Below are 24,658 nucleotides of genomic sequence, written 5' to 3' on the forward strand. Positions count from 1 at the left end.
TCAAGATCTTCTAAGACTCCCACTGACCTCTTGACATATAAGATTCTCTTGTCAAGAACCATTCCTTGACAAAACAAATATTCAAGAGTTAGTGCAGATTCTTATCAAATTAAACACTTCATACAATTGGTCTTAGTTGGTCTTTGTTTTATCCAAAACATCACAATTAACCAGCTTCAAATGTACAAGAATAGGAAACATCTTACTCTACATTTGACAAGTGTTATAAACTTTCTAAAGATTATGTCACTCAAGTTACAATCTTAGAGTATGACTCTAAGATTTGATTTTGGAACGAAGTATGATTTATCTTTTGATTTAACCATTTCAATAATTCACGATTCCTTTCCTTAGCCAAACAAATGCACTAAGGTGTCCTTAGAGGATCAATTGTGATATGGTTTCATAATCACCAAGATAACCATAAACCAAGATACTTAAGCACTCTCCCACCTTTTCAGATTGGAAAACTTTTATCTTTCTGCCTAATTTGATTCTTCTCATTCGTCCTGCCATACATTGAAACTTTTCCAATGTTTCAGAATTACACTTAAACTTGTAAGTATAACCATATTTACTAAACTTTAGTAAATCATGACGAATAATCTTATCATTCCTTGTGGTCAACTTGACCAGCGCACAACCAAGTGTACCCAATCCTTTAGTCCTTCACTTTACTCACATATACATGTGAGCAAGGACTTAGTCTTAATTTCCCAAAGATGAAAATTCTCATTCATCACACAATACAACTTGCATGATTCCAAGTTTCTATCCAACTGAAACTTGGGTGATAAGAATCTTTCCATATTTAGTAAATTATGACACTACCACAAATGAAAGACTCAAATCCATTTTCCAATATTGCTTATCAATGGAAACATATAAACAACAATTTTTCACAAATGTCATTGTTAGGATACTTAAAATAAATCAAAACCTTTTCTTTTATTTTAAAACTTGCAGAAAAATCTTATCCTTACAATGCAAATACATATGAAAAACATGTTGTTATCTATTCCTAAGCAATATATCATAACTCTTAAGCAGCAACTCAAAATTCTGATCATCGAACCATGCGATCGAGATCCATCTTCGCGATCAGATCAACATACTCTTTCTTTAGGTTTCCTTTGGTTCTTCCAAAAAATAAAAATGTAATTTACATTATATCATGTATTAAGAACCTCCAAAAGAGACTTGATAGAGTTAGATAATGGACTTTACCTGAAGCAAAGTCAAACTTTTTGACTTTCATCCTTATGAACTTTTCAGGTAAATTCGGCAGCTTCGCAACCAATGTCCCTTCCTTTGGCAAAAGAAACATATGGACCTTTTGGAAATGGTACACTTGATTGTCTCACACTTAGCCTTTCTCTTTACCATTGGTCAAATGACTTGACCATGGCCAACCCCTTTCTATTAGGAAGAGAAAGCTTTTCTGGACTTCCAATGTCACCATTGTCAATGTCCAAATAGGTTTGGGAAGTAGATCTTCCAATCTAATTTGCTTTACCAATGCTCCAAATCATTGTTGATTTAGCAGCATCAAGCAAATAGGTAAGATCACTAAGGGTCATGTCGTGATCTGTCATCAGGGAGTGACTGAAGAACCAAGTCAACAACCAACTACCTCGAGACTTCGACACCCGACTCTCCCGGCTTGCCAATATGTGACTTAACCTCCAATATGTAAGCACATATAGTCTTTGCTTGCCAATAGGGATTGAGTGACTTAGAACTTTTCAAGTCTTGAAACTTGTGGGATAGGGAGAATTATTGGAGGAGGTGGAGGAAGTGAAGCATGATTTCCAGTCCCATTAATGCACAACAAAGGGATTAATCTTTCAACTTGATTGCCATGTGGGATATCATCTTCATTAGAAAGGCTTGTTCCTAAAGATTTAGGAAGACCATAGTTGTCTGAAATAGACATTTATGAGGGAGAAATACAAGTTTAGTTGATTTAAGTCCTTAATATATCACCCAATATGAAATATTAAGGCTAGGACCCAACAAACTATTTATAACTGGAAGAGGGATGCCGTAATCCAAGTTATAAAATATTTGAAGGTAGGTAAATGACGATTTACCAATTTCCACCATGAAAAACAAAATAAATTATTAAGTTTTAATTGGATTGAAACTCCTAGATCTTTTGAGCTTCATTGAACTTTCAATGGCATGTTTAAATCTCGATTGTGCTCTTTTAAGTTTGTGACTGGGATGCCGAGGATCACAAACAAGGTGTGAATAACCATGCAAATTTACTTGGTACCCTTAACTTTATCACCTAATTGGTGTGCCGGTTAACCACACGCGCTCCACCAATCTATGATAAACATTAAGTTACCATTTGCCACACATTGTCAGTGATGTGTGTGAAACGAACTAGTTTTAATCCTACTAACTTAGACACAAAATAAACACACGAAAGGCAGTGTACCTATCGATTAGTAATATAGTTCAAGCAAGTAGGGTATCGAACACAGGGAACGGTAAACAATTAAAATAAATGCTAATATTATCTAAATAAAACAAGTAATAGAAAGGGGGGTTTCTCTAGTTTTGCAAGACTAGAAACTTAACAATGAAATAAAACTCAAACTAAGCAACTAACAGCTAAAGCAAATAAACAATCACTAAATTCAATAATGGAGAAGACTTCTGTTTAGGTTCGACTCATTTACTCCTATGGTTGATTTTATGGTAAGTGCAATGGATTATTCGTTATTGGCTACCGATTAGTGTGATTAGGTTCACGTTCGCTATTACTAATCCTTAGTAAACAAATTAATTCAAACATTGGCCAATTGGTTAAACTAATGAGTTTCCTAGACTATTGATTCGGGTTAAGTAAGACTTGTAATTAGCTAATCAAATTACTAATTCAATTAACCTCTTGTTGATGGTTCGTCACACAAGGCTCACACATTAATTTACCTATTTTCTAGTTAACCCTAGTTTCACATTCATTATTCCTAGGCACATAACAATGTGTTCACATAAATCACATGAGATAAGCAGTTAAGAGATGTTCATGCAGCTTAATTACTTAGCTAATTAACAGAAAATAGTTGTTGTTAACACATGAGGATCTTTAACAAGCTTAACAAAACAAATTCACCAATTTCAATTAATCCAACCACAAAAATCAACACATAGTCATAAATTCATCTACCCTAAACAGAAGATATGAGTTTTTGCTCATGATTACAGCAGAAAGTTTATCAAAAACGAAATCTAATAGTTTACACATAGTTCAAACAAAAGATTAAGTAAAGAGTAAACCTAAATTGCCTTTTATCTTCTCAAAATTGAAAGCTAGGGTTGTTCCACGAGTTCCAGGGCTGCTAGCTGCACCTCCAGTCGCAAATTAACCCCCAAGGGTTCCCCCATTCGTTAGGGTTCGAATGAGAACTTCTGAACAACTCGTCGAGTTTAGTGACTTACTCAGCGAGTCTAGTGACTTACTCGGCGAGTCTAGTGACTTCTGAAAACAGGGGCTACTCGGCGAGTCTAGTGACTTACTCGGCGAGTCCATCACTTAAATTCCGTGTACGGCAAGGCAAAGGCAAGAATCGCGAAACTTCTGAACAACTCGTCGAGTTGATAGCCTACTCATCGAGTCCATTTGGAATCAACATTTTCTCAAAACATGAAAGTCGTCCGAAATTGTGTCTAGTTTTCAGAACATTTTGAATCTCGTCAATCGGAGTTACGGTTCATGAGCTATGGCCAAAACACTGACGAGGGGTCAAGCTGTCCAACAACATCCTTCTTTCTTCAAAATCCAATATCCAAGCTTCCAATCGCCAATTCCGCTTCATTTTCCTTTCGAGCATGTCTTTGTTGCTGAAAATGAAATATTTAAGCTAATTAAGCACCTTTGGTTCGTTATTTGAGATAAAATTAACATAAAGTATTAAGATCATGCATGATTCTTATGACTAAATATGCCCATATCAAAATACCCCACACTTGACTTTTGCTTGCCCCCAAGCAAAACTGAATTTTAGCACACCAATATCACATACGACAATCCCAATCAAACCCAGCCATTATGTCAAGACCGCAACGCATGCATTTATGTCTAAAATGTTTCCTAAGGACCCCCCTTAATCCTAAATACTTACAATCCTCATAAACACTCGCCCACTTCTTTTGAACAACGCTCATTTTATGCATCCCTCCGAATCCATCCGCAGAAAACTTCCTAACCTCAAGGTATTTTTTGTCAAGCAACCCAAGCATACATAATCTAGAAAAAATTACAACTCTTTTCGATACCACTATGGAGCTCTTTGGAATTCTTCACTTCTTTGATAATTTGATCTTTGATTTCTTTGAATTCACCACCTTCTTTGTTTGATTTTTGGTATCTTCAACTTTTTGAATCTTCGGAATTTTGATATTTTGATCTTCACTTTAACTGCTCCAAAATTCTTACAACTTGTCTTGTAATTCTCTCTCTTTTTTTACATGTAACTCACTTTTTTTTCACTCAATACCTACATGCTTAAGCAAGGGCACTCAACTTCAACCTTTATTGGTTAAAGTATTAGTTTTCCTGGATACATTTCAAGTACACGATGCTAAAGATATTGCGTCCCTAAAACTAAGCGAGGTTGTGTTTTTGTCCCATGATTTCACTAGAATAAAGGAGGCCACAAATGCACTAGAACGTATATTGGTTCAACTAAACATTTGGGTCTTCATAAAATCATCAAATATAATACTAGCATGAACCCTAATTGCTTTTACCAAAATTTTCTAATTTAGCCCTAGCAATTTTAATGCAAAATTTTCAAAATTTTCAAAATTTAACTAAAAATTTTAACTAATGTAACCAACCCCCTACCCCACACTTAATTTATGCAATGTCCCCATTGCATATCATGCATGATAAAGAACAATAAAAATAAGGAGAGAATTGGAACAAACTCCCCTAGGATAGTAGTGTCGAGGTTGATATCTCTTCTCTTCAGCTCCATCTTCAATTGACTTTAGACATGGGAACAGCTCATCCATGTCTTGGGTGTCAAAATCTCGTGTGGTACAGTCTTTATAAAAGCTAAAAATATAAGGGAAAACTCTTGGAAATGCTCGGAAAATGATCTTCAAAGAATAGAACCAATGCCCATATCAAATGTCATCAAATCTTCAGCTCACAAGTAAGAAGAATGAGCGACTCGTCGAGTAAGTATGTAGACTCGCCGAGTTGAAGCGTAAACGGCAGAAGAATCGTGAATTTTCACATGGACTCGGCGAGTCCATAAGATGCACTCGGCGAGTAGACCGCTGTGTGACAAAAATTTTATTCTGCCCAAGTCCATTTCTGATGTATGGGGGTTATATAAACTAATAATTTCCCTCATTTTTCTTCAGGGAATAAACACTCTATAACCCTTCTATCAATTGGACTCATAGCTTGACTCAAAACTTCATTTCCTCTCTCGCCTAGACTCGATTTCTCGCTTCGTTAGCCTTGACTCTAGACCCTCACATGCAATCCTAAGCTTCAAACTGAAAAGATCAAAACAACACACAAGTAATAAAAAAAGGAAAACAAACATCAAAATTAAATTCCTAAATTACCCTAATAAACTAGAAGTTTAAAAAGAAAAAGAAAAGCAAACTCTAATGACGGGTTGCCTCCCGCAAGCGCTTCTTTTTGTGCGAGTCTTGAGCTGGACTCCCAACTTAATAAACTTCCAATAAACTCAATGCTAATCCATCCGTTGCATTAAATATTTTCTTTGGACCAATTTGTAAAATTTGGCTCTTTGCTTCTAAAATTGGCCAAACGAGCTTGAATACATAAAACCCAAGAATTCTGACAAGGGTTGGGACCGGCCGGGTACTAATCAGAAATGGATCGCGCTTCAGAACTTTCTCCAAAGTTGGAATCGTCACCCCATGCTTCGAAACACAAACTGGAAATACAGGGGACCATGTCGTGGTAATGGTCAAACCACGGCTTGGTTCCTGCAACTCAGCATGTTCTTGTTCTCCATCTGACCCCTCTGCCAGCAATCTTTCCAGCTCCTCCAAGTCTCTTTCAGGATTGAATTCTTCATCTTTTAACTCTAGCTCTTGTGATTCAGATTTCTCTTGTTCGTTAGACAAGATGTTATCTAACCATCTTCCAAATTTCTTCAAATCATCATCTGAGTCATACTCCTCATCTTCTTGCTCAATTTCCTGTACTACTTCCTCAAGAAAGGCATCAAGAGCATCGAGATTTGGAAAATACATAATAAATAATAAAAAAATAAAAATTAAACTAAATAAAAAAAATTAATCAACAAATAAAATAAAAACAAATGATAACAATTAGCAAATAAAATTAACTATTTAGAACCGTTCCCCGGCAACGGCGCCAAAAACTTGATGTGTGTGAAACGAACTAGTTTTAATCCTACTAACTTAGACACAAAATAAACACACGAAAGGCAGTGTACCTATCGATTAGTAATATAGTTCAAGCAAGTAGGGTATCGAACACAGGGAACGGTAAACAATTAAAATAAATGCTAATATTATCTAAATAAAACAAGTAATAGAAAGGGGGGTTTCTCTAGTTTTGCAAGACTAGAAACTTAACAATGAAATAAAACTCAAACTAAGCAACTAACAGCTAAAGAAAATAAACAATCACTAAATTCAATAATGGAGAAGACTTCTGTTTAGGTTCGACTCATTTACTCCTATGGTTGATTTTATGGTAAGTGCAATGGATTATTCGTTATTGGCTACCGATTAGTGTGATTAGGTTCACGTTCGCTATTACTAATCCTTAGTAAACAAATTAATTCAAACATTGGCCAATTGGTTAAACTAATGAGTTTCCTAGACTATTGATTCGGGTTAAGTAAGACTTGTAATTAGCTAATCAAATTACTAATTCAATTAACCTCTTGTTGATGGTTCGTCACACAAGGCTCACACATTAATTTACCTATTTTCTAGTTAACCCTAGTTTCACATTCATTATTCCTAGGCACATAACAATGTGTTCACATAAATCACATGAGATAAGCAGTTAAGAGATGTTCATGCAGCTTAATTACTTAGCTAATTAACAGAAAATAGTTGTTGTTAACACATGAGGATCTTTAACAAGCTTAACAAAATAAATTCACCAATTTCAATTAATCCAACCACAAAAATCAACACATAGTCATAAATTCATCTACCCTAAACAGAAGATATGAGTTTTTGCTCATGATTACAGCAGAAAGTTTATCAAAAACGAAATCTAATAGTTTACACATAGTTCAAACAAAAGATTAAGTAAAGAGTAAACCTAAATCGCCTTTTATCTTCTCAAAATTGAAAGCTAGGGTTGTTCCACGAGCTCCAGGGCTTCTAGCTGCACCTCCAGTCGCAAATTAACCCCCAAGGGTTCCCCCATTCGTTAGGGTTCGAATGAGAAGCGTTTCTATATATATATTCTGAAAACAGGGGCTACTCGGCGAGTCCAGTGACTGACTCGGCGAGTCCATCACTTAAAATCCCGTGTACGGCAAGGCAAAGGCAAGAATCGCGAAACTTCTGAACAACTCATCGAGTTGATGGCCTAATCGTCGAGTCCATTTGGAATCAACATTTTCTCAAAACATGAAAGTCGTCCGAAATTGTGTCTAGTTTTCAGAACATTTTGAATCTCGTCAATCAGAGTTACGGTTCATGAGATATGGCCAAAACACTGACGCGGGGTCAAGCTGTCCAACAACATCCTTCTTTCTTCAAAATCCAATATCCAAGCTTCCAATCGCCAATTCCGCTTCATTTTCCTTTCGAGCATGTCTTTGTTGCTGAAAATGAAATATTTAAGCTAATTAAGCACCTTTGGTTCGTTATTTGAGATAAAATTAACATAAAGTATTAAGATCATGCATGATTCTTATGACTAAATATGCCCATATCAGTCAGTCTCATGTTAGTGTGCCGGTTAACCACACACGCTCCACTAACGACTTAACAAAGGTGCAAAGTGCAATTTCATTGGTTAGCATCTTTCCACATTTTCCTAAGTAACTAAGATTGGGAATTTATAAGTGTATAGTTACTTAGTATTTATCATTATACTTTTAATGAAGGGAGAATTATAGTCCTTATCCTACCCGTTCGGCTAACAACCCTCCACCAGTCAAGGAAGCGGTGGGTGAGAGTGGGCACCCATTAAACTGCCATTTTATAGGCAGTAACCTTATACCCCCCTTATAGACCGGCTTCGTGAATGAGACCTACTAACGGTAAGATTGACTTTATCTTATACATATCTATATAATTAAAATTATAATAATAGTATAAGGGTTGAATTTTAAACTTTTAAAATTCTAGGGTTTGATTTGGAATTAAAGCATACATAAGCAAAACTTTAAAAATTCCAAAACTTGAGGGCAAGTATTGAAACTTTTCAAAACTCTTGGATTTTCATAACTTATGAGTTTAATTAAAGTTTTAAAAACTTTAATGAAGAGACTCTTAAACATCCATAACTTGAGGACAAGTTATGAAGTCCATAAAACTATTTATGAGAAAAAGACTCTTCATTTTGTAACCTATGGCACTTTTATGAGCTTTAAGATTCATAAATGTGACTTTTCATATAACTTGAGGACAAGTTACAAAAACACATCTTATGAACTACTTTTAGATCAATTTGGATTGAAAACAACTAACACATAATTTTTCCATTAATCTAGATTAACTCATAAAACAAGGTGACACAAAAAACTTGGTAATCCATAACTTGAGGACAAGTTATGGAGTCCATACAATGTCATTAAGATCAAGAATTACACTAACAAACAATTTGCACATAATTCCTATAATCTACCAAAACTCATAACCATGAACAATCCATATCAAAAATTTCAAGAATTACATAAAAACACATAAAACTTGAAATTTTGATAACAACCTTGAAATTGGTTTACCATAATCATTACCACATCAAAAACAGGTTTTATAAGTCCAAAACAGTTTAAGGTAATGATTCTAGACCAATTCCAGCCTTAAAAGTCGAAAATATGTTGTCATGGGCTTCTACTCGTCGAGTGTATGAACCTACTCGACGAGTAGGATGAATTTCTTCATGTACTCGGCGGGTCCATCAGTGGACTCGACGAGTCCAGTGCCCAGGAAGCCAGAATTTTTGATTTTTAAGCTATTTCAGCTTGTATAACTTGAAAACAAGTCTAGGCTCTGATACCACTGTTGGGTTATGAGCATTCTAACACTCCTATGGTGTACATGTAACCCTAAATACCTTGGATCTATGTTTTCTCTATTATACATGAAAATATCAATTTTCCAATGTATTGTTCTAACTAGCATAATATAAAGTACATGTAATATAAAATCTAGTAGAATTACATACCTCTTTGTTGTAGCTTGATTCCATGGAGCTCAAGAGCCTAGTGCCCCAAGTGTGACACCTCAAATGGTTCACACAACATCAAAACAACTTGGAATAACCATGAGAAGAGATACTTCACTCTAGAAATCGGCTTGCCCTCTTGTGTATGCACTAGTGTCGATTTCACCAACCAATGGGGACTTTATATAGTGTGCACATTAGGGTTACACCATGTAACCATGACTTTATCCATTCCTTATGCTCCATGGGTTTTAACCTCCATGGAGTATCCATGGGTCACCACATGGGTTAAACCCAACATAAGGAATCATCGATCATAAGCCCACATATATAAGAATGAATGATTTACACAATCAATCCCCATATATTTAATTAGTCTCTTTTGATCACTAAATTAATTCCAAATTAATTCTTGATCAACACTAATTAAATAATATGATTTCATATTAATCTATTAGAACTTATAATATATTAATATGTCACAAATATCCTCTTCTCACAAAAGGTCTATCCAAATGTCCCGATGTCATGCAACCCAAATGGACCATGTCGGGTCGGGTCAAGTATATACCAATTATAGTTATGGGCTTAGACACTAATCCAACACAAAGTTGTCAATGGAGCAGCTATCAAAGAAAAGCCTTGGATAAACCTTCGATAATATCCGGCTAGTCCCAAAAAGCTTCAAATTTTCGTGGGACTTTTCGGTCGTTCCCACTTCATCACAGCTTCGATCTTTGCTGGGTCAACCATTATCCCTTCTTGGTTAACCACATGACCCAAGAATTGGACTTCTCGGATCCAAAAATCGCATGTGGAGAACTTTGCATAAAGTTTCTCCCTCTTCAACACTTCCAACACTTCTTGTAGATGTTTTCAATGCTCCTCCTAGCTTTTCAAGTAAATCAGAATGTCATCTATGAACACGATCACGTATTTATCGAGGAATGGTTTACAAACCCTGTTCATCAAATCCATGAACACTGCTGGAGCATTGGTTAGTCCAAATGACATAACCAAGAATTCGTAGTGTCCATATCTTGTTCTGAATGCAGTCTTCTCAATATCCTGTTCTCTTACCTTTAGCTGATGATATCCTGACCTGAGATCGATCTTTGAGAAATAGCTCGAACCTTGCAGCTGATCGAATAGGTCATCAATCCTCGGCAATGGGTACTTGTTCTTCACCGTTGCCTTGTTCAGCTCTCGGTAGTCTATACACATTCTCATGCTTCCGTCTTTCTTCTTCACGAATAGCACCGGAGCTCCCCAGGGTGATGAACTAGGTCGAATGAAACCGTTGTCCAACAACTCCTGAAGTTGCGTCATAAGCTCCTTCATCTCTGTCAGTGCTAATCGGTACGGTGCCTTCGCTATCGGTGTTGTTCCTGGTAACAAGTCTATTCTGAACTCTACTTGTCTATCAGGTGGTAATCCAGGAAGATCTTCGGGAAAGACCTCCGGATAATCAGACACCACCAGTATATTCTGCACCTCCTTCTTTTCCTTCTAAGCATCGATAACAAATGTCAAGTACGATGCACATCCCTTGGACAAACATTTCCTGGCTTTCATCAGGGAGATGATTCCAAAATTTACTCTGTGTTTGTCCCCGTACACCATAAATGACTCTTTTCCGAGTGGGTTCACCCTTACTATCTTCTTCCTGCAAAGAATCTCAACATCCTTGGCGCTAAGCCAATCCATTCCAAGAACGATGTCGAAACTGTTCAACTCCATGGGCAACAGCTCTTTGTGGAATTCATTTCCGTTTAAGTCGATGACGATGTTCTTAATACGATCACTAACAGGTACGAACTTGCCACTGGCAACTTCTACAATCAGGGCATTATCAAGTTTTTCTACGGGCAATGCTAGTTTCCCACTAAATCTATGCGATACAAATGAGTAATTTGCTCCGGAATCAAACAGTATATTGGCAGGCAAACCATTTACAAGAAAGGTACCTGAAGCGACATCTGCTGCCTCCTTTACAGCCTCGAGCGTTATCTGTAAGGCTCTTGCCTTTGGCTTTGGTGGAATGTTGGGTCTTCCTGCCTCCTTCTTCCTCGGGCAGTCCCTCGAAATGTGCCCTTCCTCGTTGCACTCATAACAGACCTTCTTAGTGAACGTGCACTCGTTGGCATAGTGCCCGGGCTTTCCACACTTGAAACAGGTGACCCCTCCGTTACATTTTCCTTGGTGTTTCTTCTTGCATTTTTCGCACCATTTTGCTTCGGCTCCTCCTCCTCTCGAACCAGACTTCGAGAATTTACTCTTCTTGCTGGACCTCGAGGATCCATCAAATTTCCTTTTTCACCAACCTCCGCTCTCTCTAGACCCTTCTCTCGAATCTGGGTCTCCACATTCTTAGCAGCCCAGATGGCGGCTTTCAGAGTGGTTGCTTGCTTGACTATCGGACCAAAGTCCGCTGGTAATCCGTGGGCAAAGTTGTTAACCTTGGAGAGTTCGGTTGGAACTAGGTACGGAACAAGCTTCATTTTCTCTGTAAAACTTGCAGCGTATTCAGCGCCGCTCATTCTTCCCTTCTTCAGATTCTGGAACTCATTGTTGATTTCCAGAAGATCCTGCTCTGAGCAGTATTGCATTTTCAGTTGCACCAGAAAATCCTCCCAATACATCTTGCTTGCTTCACCCTTGGGCATTGAATCAGCTAGTAGCTTCCACCAGCTTAGTACTCCAGATTTTAATAGAGGAACCGCGATAGCGGTCTTCTGTCTGTTGCTACACTCGCAACTCTCAAACATTGTCTCCATCTCGGAGATCCAGTTCATGACTTCCACCGGTGTTGGGTTTCCAGATAGACACGGTGGTTTGGATGCCATGAAATCCTTGTACTTGCATCCACATCCGTCATTTCCTCCATCCTGGTTGTTTCGTCTAACTATCGGTGGGTTGGCTTGACCAACAGTCTCACTGTAGTTCCCTCCTTCTGATTGCCCATCATTCAGCTCGGGCTGTTCAACCAGTATTGTAGCTTCTTCTTGATTCTGTTGAAGCAAACGTCTGGTTTCCTCCATTTGACGATCCAACATCATTTGGATCATCGCTTGTACTCCGGCCATCGTGATTGGCTCAGGAGCATCTGATACAACAGGTATTTACTGAATCACTGGGGGTTGATTCCTATTCCCATTTGCATTCCCAGCTCCACTGCGGGTTCTTGCCATTTTGATCTATACACCGAATAAGGTGAATTTAGATCTTTATTTAGGATAGACGTTTAAATCAACCTTATCGCTCCGAAACGTTTACATGCTAGTTCTAATATCATAGTCGTACGTTTAGAATCCTAAACACATAAGGTTTCCAGATCCGGTCGGCAACAGACCATAGATCCGAACAAATAACAGCATATAAGGCATAAATCATTTAGCACATAAAGCATATTAGGCATACTTTCCTAAATAAGCTAGTGCTCACATCTCACAATCAGCGCTTAGCATTATAAGTTTAAGTCTAGAAATCCTACAATTTCCTAGTTCACTTAAATTAATACTATGATACCAACTGTGACATCCCCATTTTCACGGCCAGAAAAAACCGATTTTGTTTATGCTTTGTTTAAAAATCAGAGTAACATTTTAAATAAAAGTGTTGCGGAATTTGTTCCCAAAATAAAATATGATAAAGATTTATCAAAGCATTTCCGTAGAAATGTATTTCATTAAAAACCTCGGGATGTCATGTTCGATACAGATCAAAAGCATAAACAGTACAATATAAGCCTTACTACATTTATTCATATTTATAGGCCTATATCTGTAATCCCTCATCCAAAACATCACATCTATGTTGGAGCGCCACTACCTGTAATACATGAAACTGAGTGGGTCAGGCTTGTGAGCCTGGTGAGCACATAGGGTTTTCAACCCACAATAAATAAATTATTTAATTTCATCAACCAACAATAACCCGATTACCCGTTGCCATTATCCTCACTTTACGTCCCTAAACACCTATCATAAGGGACCTAGCCTAAGGATCATCATCGGGATGGACACTACTGCTAAGGGGATTCCTCAGCAATAAATGTCCTTAAGGCAACCATGAGGGGGATGGAGTACACCGGTGAACACATCGTTCACAAACACCTACAGGTTGCGAGCCTGCTAGCGTTCCACTGGACTGTCTAGAAGAGTCTGTGGTCGTCATCTATACTCCGCTAGATGACAAAATCAACAACAACAACATCGAGGCCTCTTATCATTTTATCACACATCGTTTATTACATCTACCCATGTTTTACCCCAACATTTTTGTAGATATAAAATACATATACAGTTTAAATCATTTAAAACATGTATAAAAATCGTTCATCCAGCATAGATAGCAAGTATATAGATAATATGCACACATAGCATGTAATTTATATAAAATATTTCATATCTATGTGTAAGATGAAAGTGACTATGCACTCACCTGTTAAGGTGGTGATTCCGAACTAAGACAGCACTTCGTTATCTCAAAACAATTTTCCCTTGATAAAACCTAGTATCAATACCACTAGGGTTTAGTCTAACGTTAACTGCGACTAATTAATAGTCTAGCTATTATTACTATTATATAAGCATTTAAACAATCTTTTCCAACCACAATGTACAGACAGGAGCCATACATAAAACACCGTAGGGCAGGATCATTTTGGCATAAAGCACTTCTGAATCCAACAACCCAAGCGACCCTCCAAACCAGATTCCCCGTGCCGCGAGTGGATAAAAAGACATTATAACGACGCTTATATAACTCATAATAATAGCCTAAATACTCATTATAAGGTCCTAATAACATTACTATATTAAAACATAAGCTATACTAAAGATAGGGTAGACGTAGCTCACTTACAGCGGGTTTTTCTCAAAACCGGGCTCCGCCGAAGCAGAGGTTCTAAACCGAACGCTCTTCTTCTCGGATCTTTCCAGTGCTCCGGGACTTGCTTCTAACACCTTGGAGGTGCTAGGGAAAAACCTTGAAGGTTTGGGGGTATTTGGGAGGAAAGAAGTGGAGAGTTGTGAAGAAAATGGGAGATTTGCGCATCTATTTATAGGCTGCCAGCGCCGAGTACGCTGAGCGTACTCAAAAATTACGCTGAGCGTAATGGGTTTTTAAGGGTTACGCTAAGCGTACTCAAAATTACGTTGGGCGTACGTGTCACCATCTAGTGGCTAGCCTTGGGGAGGAAGCAACGGCTGTGATCGCGCCACGTCACCCAAACTCGCACAGCACCTTGCCGACTTAGAAAAATCATAACTCTCGCATACGAGCTCCGTTTTTGACGTTTTTATATCCACATGTAAGTGGGATCATAATCTACAACTTTCGTTTATACTCCGTCGGCTAATTCTCGACCAATCTTAAATTTAACAGTAGGAGGAGATTAAACTGTTAAATGACCGCGATAAAATTTGTAACTCCTTCATACGGACTCCGTTTTCACTGATAAGCCATATCTTAGAAAAATCATAACTTCCTCATATGAAGTCAGATTTGGGCGTTTCTTTTTTTTTTTTTTGTATGTTCTCGGTTTAACGTATACTACAACTTTTGTTTAGATCACTAAGGCCAAAAGTCGCTCTATCGTAAATTCACTATTTACGCTTCCCGGTGCCGTGTCGGTTTTGCCGTAAAACTTCAACGGGTCATAACTTCTTCGTTATAACTCGGATTTCGGCGTTCTTTATATATCCGGAATCCTTGTTTCGACCACTACAACTTTATGTAAATATATAGGGCTTATCTCACACTTTAATTTTGACGCTTATTTTTATTTATTATTATTTATATCTTTATAATTAAGTATAAAACACATAAATTCACATAATTCACATAATACTCAAATAATTCATCTTTATTACTTCAAAAAGAGTTACAATAGTTGACCTAGCCTATCACATCATCTATTAATGCTTAGCCCCTGAAACACAGGCGTTACAATATATATATATATATATATATATATATATATATATATATATATATATATATATATATATATATATATATATATATATATATAAAAGTTATTTAAACATTAAAAACATAATCTTTAAATTAGATTATAACTAAATTAGCTACAATATTCCTTTACAATCGTTTTTTAATGAAGCATGATATTTAGCTCCGTCTACTGTTCTTTGAATCAATAACTCTTTATATGTTTACTGTACTAGGTGTAAGACCTGTGTACTACACGGGTTTATCTAAAAAAATTAATATATAATAGTAACAATAATTAATAAGATAATTTATTAATTATGTGACACAAATAGTGATATGATATAAAACAATGGTTTTATAAAAGAATTTACATATAAAAAGCAAATGACAGTCAAATGAAATTTAGTAATACATAAACAATTACCCTTTGACATGGTGGACATAACATTGTATTTTCTTGTATCCAAAATTTATTTTCTATGTTTGCGACATTACTTAGGGTCGTTTGAATCAATTACCTTTTGAAATGGTGGACATAACATTTTGTAGAGGTTTAAAATTGCCAACAACAGGGGTAAATCTGTCTTAAAACCAATATAAGAGATTTAGATTGTAAAAGAAAAATATCATTCCAAATTTTAGACCATCTTTGAACAACAACCCCTAATATGATCTCAACCTCAGCCGTGTGTCAACCAACAGCAAGGGAAAAACTGTCCAGAAAATTATAATTATAAAATATGTGTAGATTTTAGTAACAATCAAAACAAAAGGCTAATCCATGTAATATATGAGTAAAAGATAAAGGAAATGTTTCCATTCGTTACAAACAGTGTTCCAAATCAAAGCTTTGTTAACTTTCTTGACAACCTGTGTACAAACAGTGCCACAAATAAGAGATTTGTTACCTATCTTTACATTAAAGATATAAAAATGTAAAATAAAATTATAATTATAAAATATATGTAAATAACGAAGATAACAGGAAGTGTATTTAAAGCACACGATTGCATATTTACATATGACACGCAGCCTTGGGATAATAGGAAGTATAATAACGAAGATAACACAAAGTATATTTACCCATGGGACCCTACACAAACAACTTAATAAAAAAGCTGCAAATTGGCACTGTCATGCCCTGATCATTCAAAATTCTAGACCATCTTTGAACAACACCAACCCCTAATGTGATATCTGCCTAAGCCGTGTATCAACCAATAGCAACGGCAAAACCATCCAGAAGTAAAAAAGACCAAGAAAAAACTAATTCTTTTATATCATTTGTATAAATCTGTCAACAGGGAGCAAGGGCTATCATATTATAGCATTATACATTCGTTAATAAGGATGGCAACATGAAACGTTGATTCCTAAGACTAAAGAATGACAAAACATTAATTTGATACATATTTTCTTTTATTCATATACTAAAGTTTTAATTACATAATTCTGATACTAATAGCAAATTTGACAATTCGTTTTAGGAAAGTTCATTCTTATTTATACACACAAATGGCATGGAAAAGAGTGTTACCTTGGTTGTTCTTGTGAAGAGGGTATGCCCCTTCAATGAAGGTTGAATAAGACCAAAAAGTAAATCAACAATGTAAGATCACTTTACTATTTTACCCCTTTTGAGATAAAAACAGTAAGACATACCATGCATTATGAGATGTGCAACAAAGCTCTCCTACCTTAATTCCTGAAACTAAAGAACGGATAACATTATAATTATTCATATTATTGTTCATAGATAACTGAATAACTATATTACAAAATCTGTAATTTTGTTAGCAATAAGAGAGTACAACTCCAGTTAAAATGAGTGATTTGGGACAAAAAGAAAATTTAAAAGAAAAAATGAATTCTCCATTTTTTTAAGAAAAGTTAAAGACTTGAAGGGAAAGTTGAAGATAGAAGATATGAAAGATTGTATGATTCTGTTAATGAAAAACCTACCCCTAACTTTTTTATATGTTAAAGGTATCATTGTAAAATTGAAAACTTACTTTCCTTCCCTTCCAACTCAAGGCACCCACAAATGAATAAAGATATAGATTAAATAGTCCACCATGATCGATAGCAAAGAAGACACCGGATGTGACTACATTTGCAGCCTAAGGGAGGAGGGAGTCGTTCCCACTGAACCCACTGCCACATCAGTTTTTCTCTTTGATTTTTCTTTATCTTTCCGAACCCACAACACACGGAAATCCTATCTTTCTCAACCCACTCAATTAAAAAAAAATACAAAATAATCAAGGTAAAATCTTAATTAGCAATAGAGTTACCACCGGTACCACTCCCTTTTCGGCGGATTGTTTAATTGGTTTTCACTAACCCACTTCATCCTCTCTCTACTTTCTCTCTCTCATTTTCTCTTGTACCATGTGTTTTAAGACTTGTACCTTAATTATTTGGTATTTTTTTTTAATTGAGTGGGTTGAGAAAGATAGGATTTCCGTGTGTTGTGGGTTCGGAAAGATAAAGAAAAATCAAAGAGAAAAGTTGATGTGGCAGTGGGTTCAGTGGGCGACTCCCTCCTCCCTAATTAGGACCCCCTATGCTACTAATTAAAGATTACAGGACTCCAGAACAAAATGTTGCTACGATCCTGCAATAATTCATTAATAACATAAAAAAGAAAAAGCTAATGTGAGTTACATCAAAACGTTCTGTCTTCCGTAAACATTAATAAAATGAATAAACATATCATTTGAGCATGAAATCTCAAAAGAAAAAGGCTTATTCTGATGAGTATGACATGAATGAATGTTTCATCAACAAAAGAGACTCAAGGTGCCAAATTAGAGGATAACTATATGATGGTGAGTGGTGATAGGAGCACATACTAAGATAAGAGAACCAAAGGAGGACCCTAAAATGCATCGATTACTTTAAAATTTTGATTCGAAGTTGTTTTACAGATCCAAGACAACGAAGGTAGAGAAAGGATTCAGATAAGAATCATGTATATATGAAATATAATCTCAAGAATGAAATTTGTATAAAAAACGATTTCATTCCATCTGAAAAACAATAGCACATCCAATATTGGAAAGTATTCATCTAATAATTCCTTGATTTAAGCAAATCATATAACCTTTTATAATTATATAGTATTATTTATGTTAATAGAGAACAAAATACGGTTATACAAAGGAATCACCAAAATTTTAGCTGGCATTATCAATTGGGTTAATAATTACTATAATGGTGTCTCTTAATTAATTTGATGATGTGGCAAAAAAAGGAAATGAAATAAATATTAAAATGACATGTGGAAATAAAATAATTCTAAAATGCTCAAAAAATTACATGTGTCAAAAGGAAGGAGAAAATGATATGTGGCAAAAGGTTTTCATTTATTAGGGTAAATTCGATGCAAAGTTGTTGTAATTTATCAAAGCTTGGAAAAAGAGTAACCGTAGCCATAAGCATCAATGGCTAACCGGATGATATTAATAATTAACAATTCCTTTCTTGCATGTTTGAACCGTGTAACAAATGCATTTTATATAATTAGACTATCTAATTAGAGATGAGAATGTGTCCCAAAAACCCGAACCGAACCGAACCGAATTAGGCCCGAATAAGCAATTTGATTCGGGTTTCAGGTATCTATATTATGCTTATTCGGTTCTCGGGTTATTCGGTTCGGGTTACCCAAATAAGAGCTTATTCGGTTCTAAATATTCAACCTGAATAAGCATTCCTCGTCCCCTTTCTCTTATCGACATAAATCAAAATCATGATTCACACTTCTGTCATTGTCGTTCATAACAGAAAAAACCGTACGCTCGTTCTCGTCATTTCAAAATCGACCAATTTTCTCAACTATTTCCAAACTCGAAATCAATTCTGTCGAGCCTTCCCCTTGTTTCAGACTTTCAAAAATCAACCCTTCCTATTGTATCTAAGGATTCACAAATTCTTACTTTGTCTAGTCATAGAAAATTAGGCTTCAACTCAAGAAACTCAAGTAAGAAATTAATTCTCATTATGTTAATCTACTATGTAAATGCTATTCTTTCAATGTGTTATTGTGTTATGTTAATCTTTGAATATTTTACGTTGATGTATAAAAATACATTGTTATTCTATTATTCGGGTTATTCGGGTTATAGAATCCTAATACGGTTTTTTCGGTTATATTAGGTCCTTAATCATCTTGTACACGTTATTCGGGTTATTCGGGTAATAACCGAATCGAACCGATTAATACCCGAACCAAACCGAACCCGTATTGGTTAATCGGTTCGGTTTTCGGTTCATGCAATTACCCTTATTCGGTTTTCAGGTTATTCGGGTTTAGGTCGGTTCGGTCCGGTTCTGACCCGAATAACATCCCTATATCTAATGTATTAGATGACATATGGAGAGCACACATTTTAGGGCATCACATTGTAGATCTAAATTGGATGTCCCATGTCGAAAATGATGTAGGATTCATCAGCAAAATGAAACATTCTTTATCTACAAGGATGTTGCATGATTACATAGATGATAAAAAGAAAAAGATAAAGGTAGTAGATCGATTATGTCATGAATAATGAGATCAATTATAGGAAAAATTGCAAATGGATATTTAGTACCAAATATTTTGAGAGTCGTCTTTATAAGAAAATTATTATTAGGTCTTGAATAAAGAAATTGATTATGAGAATGATTGAAAATTGGTATTTTAGTAATTTTATTTACAATCTAATTTATAGATAATGTTTCTAATTTTTAAATAGATTAATTATCATTCAATTAAATATTTAGGTATATATGTGAGTTTATAGTTTTATAAGGATATACGCGTAATTTGAAATTTTACATGTATATAGACATAATTATAAAAATTTACAAAGATATAAACAAAATTCTTCCTTATATAAAATGCATTCATACTCGACGACTTCATTGTAAAAATGCTTTTTTTATAACCTGAAGTTCCATTGTCTTTATCTCATTTATATTTCCATTTCTAAACCAATAATTTTCCTTTATTTTAGAAATTGTGATTTTTTAAACGGGATTATATCCAAGCTTCTCAAAATCAATTTTCATGCATACAATAGAAACTAACTTGGAAACCTAATTCTGATTCACCGATCTTTATGTATGAATCATGAAACAGAAGAGGCGAGCTAAAACTATTTTAATACCTAATAGATATTAAACGGAGAAAGGGGTGGTGTGGGTGAGCACCTTTCTAATTTAATACCTAATAGATATTAAAAAATTATTTGAAATATATACAAGATAAATCGGAAAAGTATAATAGTCTTTTTCAAGCATAACAATATTCTAATCTATAGTTAGTTGGACTAAACCCAAAGAAAACAGCAAACAACATTGACATTTTTGCATTTTTAACTTATAAATTTGAAGATTTAGTTTATTGATATTTTATTATTATTTTGAACCAAAATATTCATTTTTTTGGGGGGTTTTTAACCCTACACTGTTAGTGTCAAATCGAGATAAAACCCACTATTCTAAACCAAACATGCAAAATACATCTTATTAAATTAAAACCTTAAAAGAATAACATGCAAATGAAATTTATGGTTCTGTCAAACGACATTATATGTTTGTAAAAAACACAAGCATTTTAGCAATAGATGTAAATAAAACATAAACAAATTTCCATAATCTTATACAAAACTATAACCAAATAAGATGAAACCAATAAAAACTTGTTACCACACAATTCAAAGAAATTTAAAAATTATCATAGAAATGGAAAAGAGCCAAAAGATTTCAAAATGGGAAGAGGACGAGAAATATGAGGTGGGATGAATGGGGCCAAACCAACCAAATGTTTATTTTGTTTTTTTTGCTTTTATTTATTTCAACGTTTATAATTAGGTTTAATTATAACATCAAACATGCTTGTCGTATTATATAAACTTTAAGTTAATAACCTAAAAACAAAGACAACAACCAAGATTACTTAATTATCGGCGTGCTTGCTTTTTAAACCCTAACATATATTGTTGCGATGATTACGGAAAAACACCAATAATCTCGCAAATATTAAAATGGGCCTACATGCTTGTTTTCATTAGTTTTCAAAGAAATTAGTCTAATTTTTTCTTTTTATTTGGTGGTTTTTTGTTGAAAACCCATTTATTTTAAAATTGAACTTAATGATTAACTATTTATTAGAATTTCTTTACTCTTATACAAAAGCAAACACATACATCCTCTATTTTACTCCTTAACTATACATTTGAATGACTTGAGTTCTTAATTTATGGGTAAATGATACTCTTAATAGAAATCAAGCTCAACAAAACATGTAACTGAATTTTATTATAACATAGAATTGTATAAAAGCTTGAAATTCATTAGAATTATGAATTTTATAAGAAATACCTTCAACGTGAAAGGAAGGGAAATGAAGATCACATCATCCCCACTGACTTGCTTGATCCATTATCCATAAAGCTTGTAGCTCAACAACCTGGCAGATCAATAGATAGAATGCACATAAAGGCATAAAGTGCAAAGAGTGATAAATTTTTTAAGACATGTTACTTTACTTTCGATTTATAGTGACTACCATGTTCATCAAATTAGGAAATACATAATTTAAGTTTTTTCCTTTTGTTATCTCCAATTTTCATTGGATACTTAAAAATGGAAACATGTGATCTGATCTTGGGAAGAGGAGATGGAGTTGGAATTGAGGTGAAAACATAAACATTTGATTAAATCAATTAATTATAGCTAATTATACTACTACATCTCAATCGGATGCATTAAACTTGAAAATACAGGAACAATTATAGCGACATGACTAAAAACTGCTTAGATAACAGTTCATGTACATACATTATCGAGAATACCTCGATCGATTGATCGAATGAATAGCCATCAGTCGAAAGCGTGCTTCAAGAATTTACGGATGCCTTTCATGAAACCAGCTTCAGCTTCATGCTCTCTCCGACTCTTTTTCTCCTTGTGTTGACGCACCAAACTCTTCACTTTCTCTCGACTGAACATATGTTTAGGGGAAACGCCATTGTTGTAACGATGAAGGTTGTGGTGGTATCGGTGGCGTTGGCGACGATGTCCGTAATCATGTTTGGAGTTCATCCGCTTCAATGGACCTTTCCGGTGGAAATTCTCTGCATCAACCTTACTGGTTTCACTTTCACCAAACAAAACCGCTTCTTTTCCACGCGAGATCTCCGGTCGAGGAAACGGATTTACAGAATGCCGGTTAGGACGTCGGTGATGAGCGGAATGGAGCGGAATTCGAGATTGATCGAAGAAATGACGGTTAATCGCATGAAATCTAGCGAAATCCGAACGTGGAGTCAAATCAACTTTATGCATCCGAGCCTTATTCGTTTCCGACGTTTTACCAGTTTCATCGGAGTTTGATTTCGGCGTGTCGCTCGGGAGAATAATATTTGAATCTTCGGTTGTGGCAGGGCGCGGCAGAGCCTTCATAGTCTTCGATTCGTCATTACCACTACACTGTAGAGCAGGCAGATTCGTCGCCGGTGGATTTAAGGAGATACGTGCGGCGGAGACGGCGAATAATACGAAGGTGATAATGGTGAAGGAGGCGAAGCTTTTCTCCATGATTTTCGACTTGTGATACGAAATTGGGAATTGGTGTGTTTAAAAGAGGGGAGGTGTGGCTATAACGGGCAGCGGGCAATTCGGAGCACCCTCCACGTGACGGAAATCTTGTGTGAATGGAATCTGAGTGCCGTTGGAACATTTGGTTGATAAAAAGTGATGAAGAAATATAAAAATGGCACATATTCAAAATTGTATGGATGATAAAATACTTGATAGAAGATTACACATAATAGATTTATAAATATAATATCATAGCTAATCTATTAAGTAGTTGTTATGTCTTTGTAAGAGTGTATATATGATTTCAACAATTTCAATTTAATAAAAATAATAATATTTAGGCGGATAATCTAGATGGGTAAAGAAAACAATCAATACACTTATAAAGTTATAAAATATCAACACTTGCCATGTATTTTATTTCACAATGAATGTAACAATTATAATAGAATTTGGGAAAAATGAACAAGAACCTAAATATATTATCATATTGTTGATAATATACTTTTGATATTGTTCAAACTGTCAAGTGAAATAATTGTTTGATCTTTATATAAATAACTAATGTAAATAATTTTTGTGAACCATTGAGAAATAGTGAAAAACATATCACTAGAATTCTCATCACTCGTGTTATTTCTTCAGATTTCAAAAAAAAATATGGGATTAATGTTCATTTCAAAAGCAATTTAATTTATAATTTCTAAAACGTTTAAAAACCAATTTTTCTATACCCCTTATAAAAAAATGTTATTGTGTCACAATAAACATTTGTTATTTATCTTATTTGGTTATTAATGTTTTTTCTATGTAATAGGTCATTAAATTTAGTTATAACCTGTCAAGTAAACCATTTTGCTCGAATTGATATGTCATTAATTATCCATGTCAGTTTGTCTTTAGTTTTTATGAATCGCCTTCCATCATTAAGCTTCCTCTAACCTTCCTCCCATCACCACCAACATCCACCATCTTCCACCACAACCAACAAAATCTTGAGGCTCATACATTTTCAACAAAGAAACCCAGGTTTTTTACAAACTTAAAAAACCAAAAAACCCATTAATCACACTACCTTCAAAGAACAAATGAGAAAAGAAACCCAAAGAATGATTATATAACCAAAAGAAACTTCTAAAGAAACAAAGAAACACATAAAAATTGATTCTATAACCAAAAGAAAATGAATCCATATTAAATCATAAAGGAGTAAACCTAACCTATAAATCAAATAACACAAAATCTAAGCAATATATCAAAAGTATTTCAGATGATAAATGTAACATCCCAAAAATCAAGATAAATTTTCATTTTTAAAACCTAACCAAAAACCAAAATTGTTTACAAAACATTATTCTCAAAAACAATAATCACAAATCAGAGTATCTCTAGAATCCAATAACATAAAACCAGAAGGATGTGCACGATCATACATTTGCTTTCTCACAATCATCTGAAGTACCTGAAACATGAAACTTAAACCATAAGTCGATGCTTAGTGAGTCCCCCCAAAATACCACACACAACCAATACATATAACATCATGCATATATGAGCATTCAGCCTGACTGGACCTCCTCGTAGGGCATACAGTGTATCCGGACCGCTCTCCGGGCCTTCGGCCTGACTGGACCGCCTCGCAGGCCTTCAGTCTATCCGGACTGCCCCGGGTGTCTTGGCCTTCAGCACAAAGAAGGACCGCCTCAACCCAACAAA

The 24,658-nt window shown here is 35.2% G+C and overlaps 1 protein-coding gene and 1 long non-coding RNA gene across 3 annotated transcripts; both read right to left on the bottom strand.

Annotated features, from left to right (window-relative positions):
* Positions 1-15,910: 15,910 nt before the first annotated feature.
* LOC145118640 (uncharacterized) lies at positions 15,911-17,456 on the bottom strand. Its single transcript, XR_013713388.1, has 3 exons — positions 17,362-17,456; positions 16,887-17,060; positions 15,911-16,219 (listed from the first exon to the last, which is right to left on the bottom strand). It is a non-coding gene; the product is annotated as an uncharacterized LOC145118640 (long non-coding RNA).
* Positions 17,457-21,702: 4,246 nt separating this feature from the next.
* On the bottom strand, positions 21,703-23,065 carry LOC145118637 (uncharacterized). 2 transcript variants are annotated; one of them, XM_079054336.1, is made up of 2 exons: positions 22,195-23,065; positions 21,703-21,809 (listed from the first exon to the last, which is right to left on the bottom strand). In XM_079054336.1, exon 1 carries the CDS (start codon positions 22,937-22,939, stop codon positions 22,223-22,225), a length of 717 nt encoding a protein of 238 aa, XP_078910462.1. In that variant the 5' UTR covers positions 22,940-23,065; the 3' UTR covers positions 21,703-21,809; positions 22,195-22,222. The 2 variants fall into 2 exon arrangements, with proteins under 2 accessions (XP_078910462.1, XP_078910461.1); XM_079054335.1 differs by having other exon boundaries at positions 22,181-23,064.
* Positions 23,066-24,658: the final 1,593 nt, after the last annotated feature.

This window comes from Lactuca virosa, chromosome 6 (assembly GCF_052849685.1).
Source record: "Lactuca virosa cultivar CGN04683 chromosome 6, Lactuca_virosa_CGN04683_v6, whole genome shotgun sequence".
Lineage (NCBI taxonomy): Eukaryota > Viridiplantae > Streptophyta > Magnoliopsida > Asterales > Asteraceae > Lactuca > Lactuca virosa.

Coding starts and splice junctions, on each gene's coding strand:
- LOC145118637 (XM_079054336.1), bottom strand. CDS start 22,939: ATGGAGAAAAGCTTCGCCTCCTTCACCATTATCACCTTCGTATTATTC.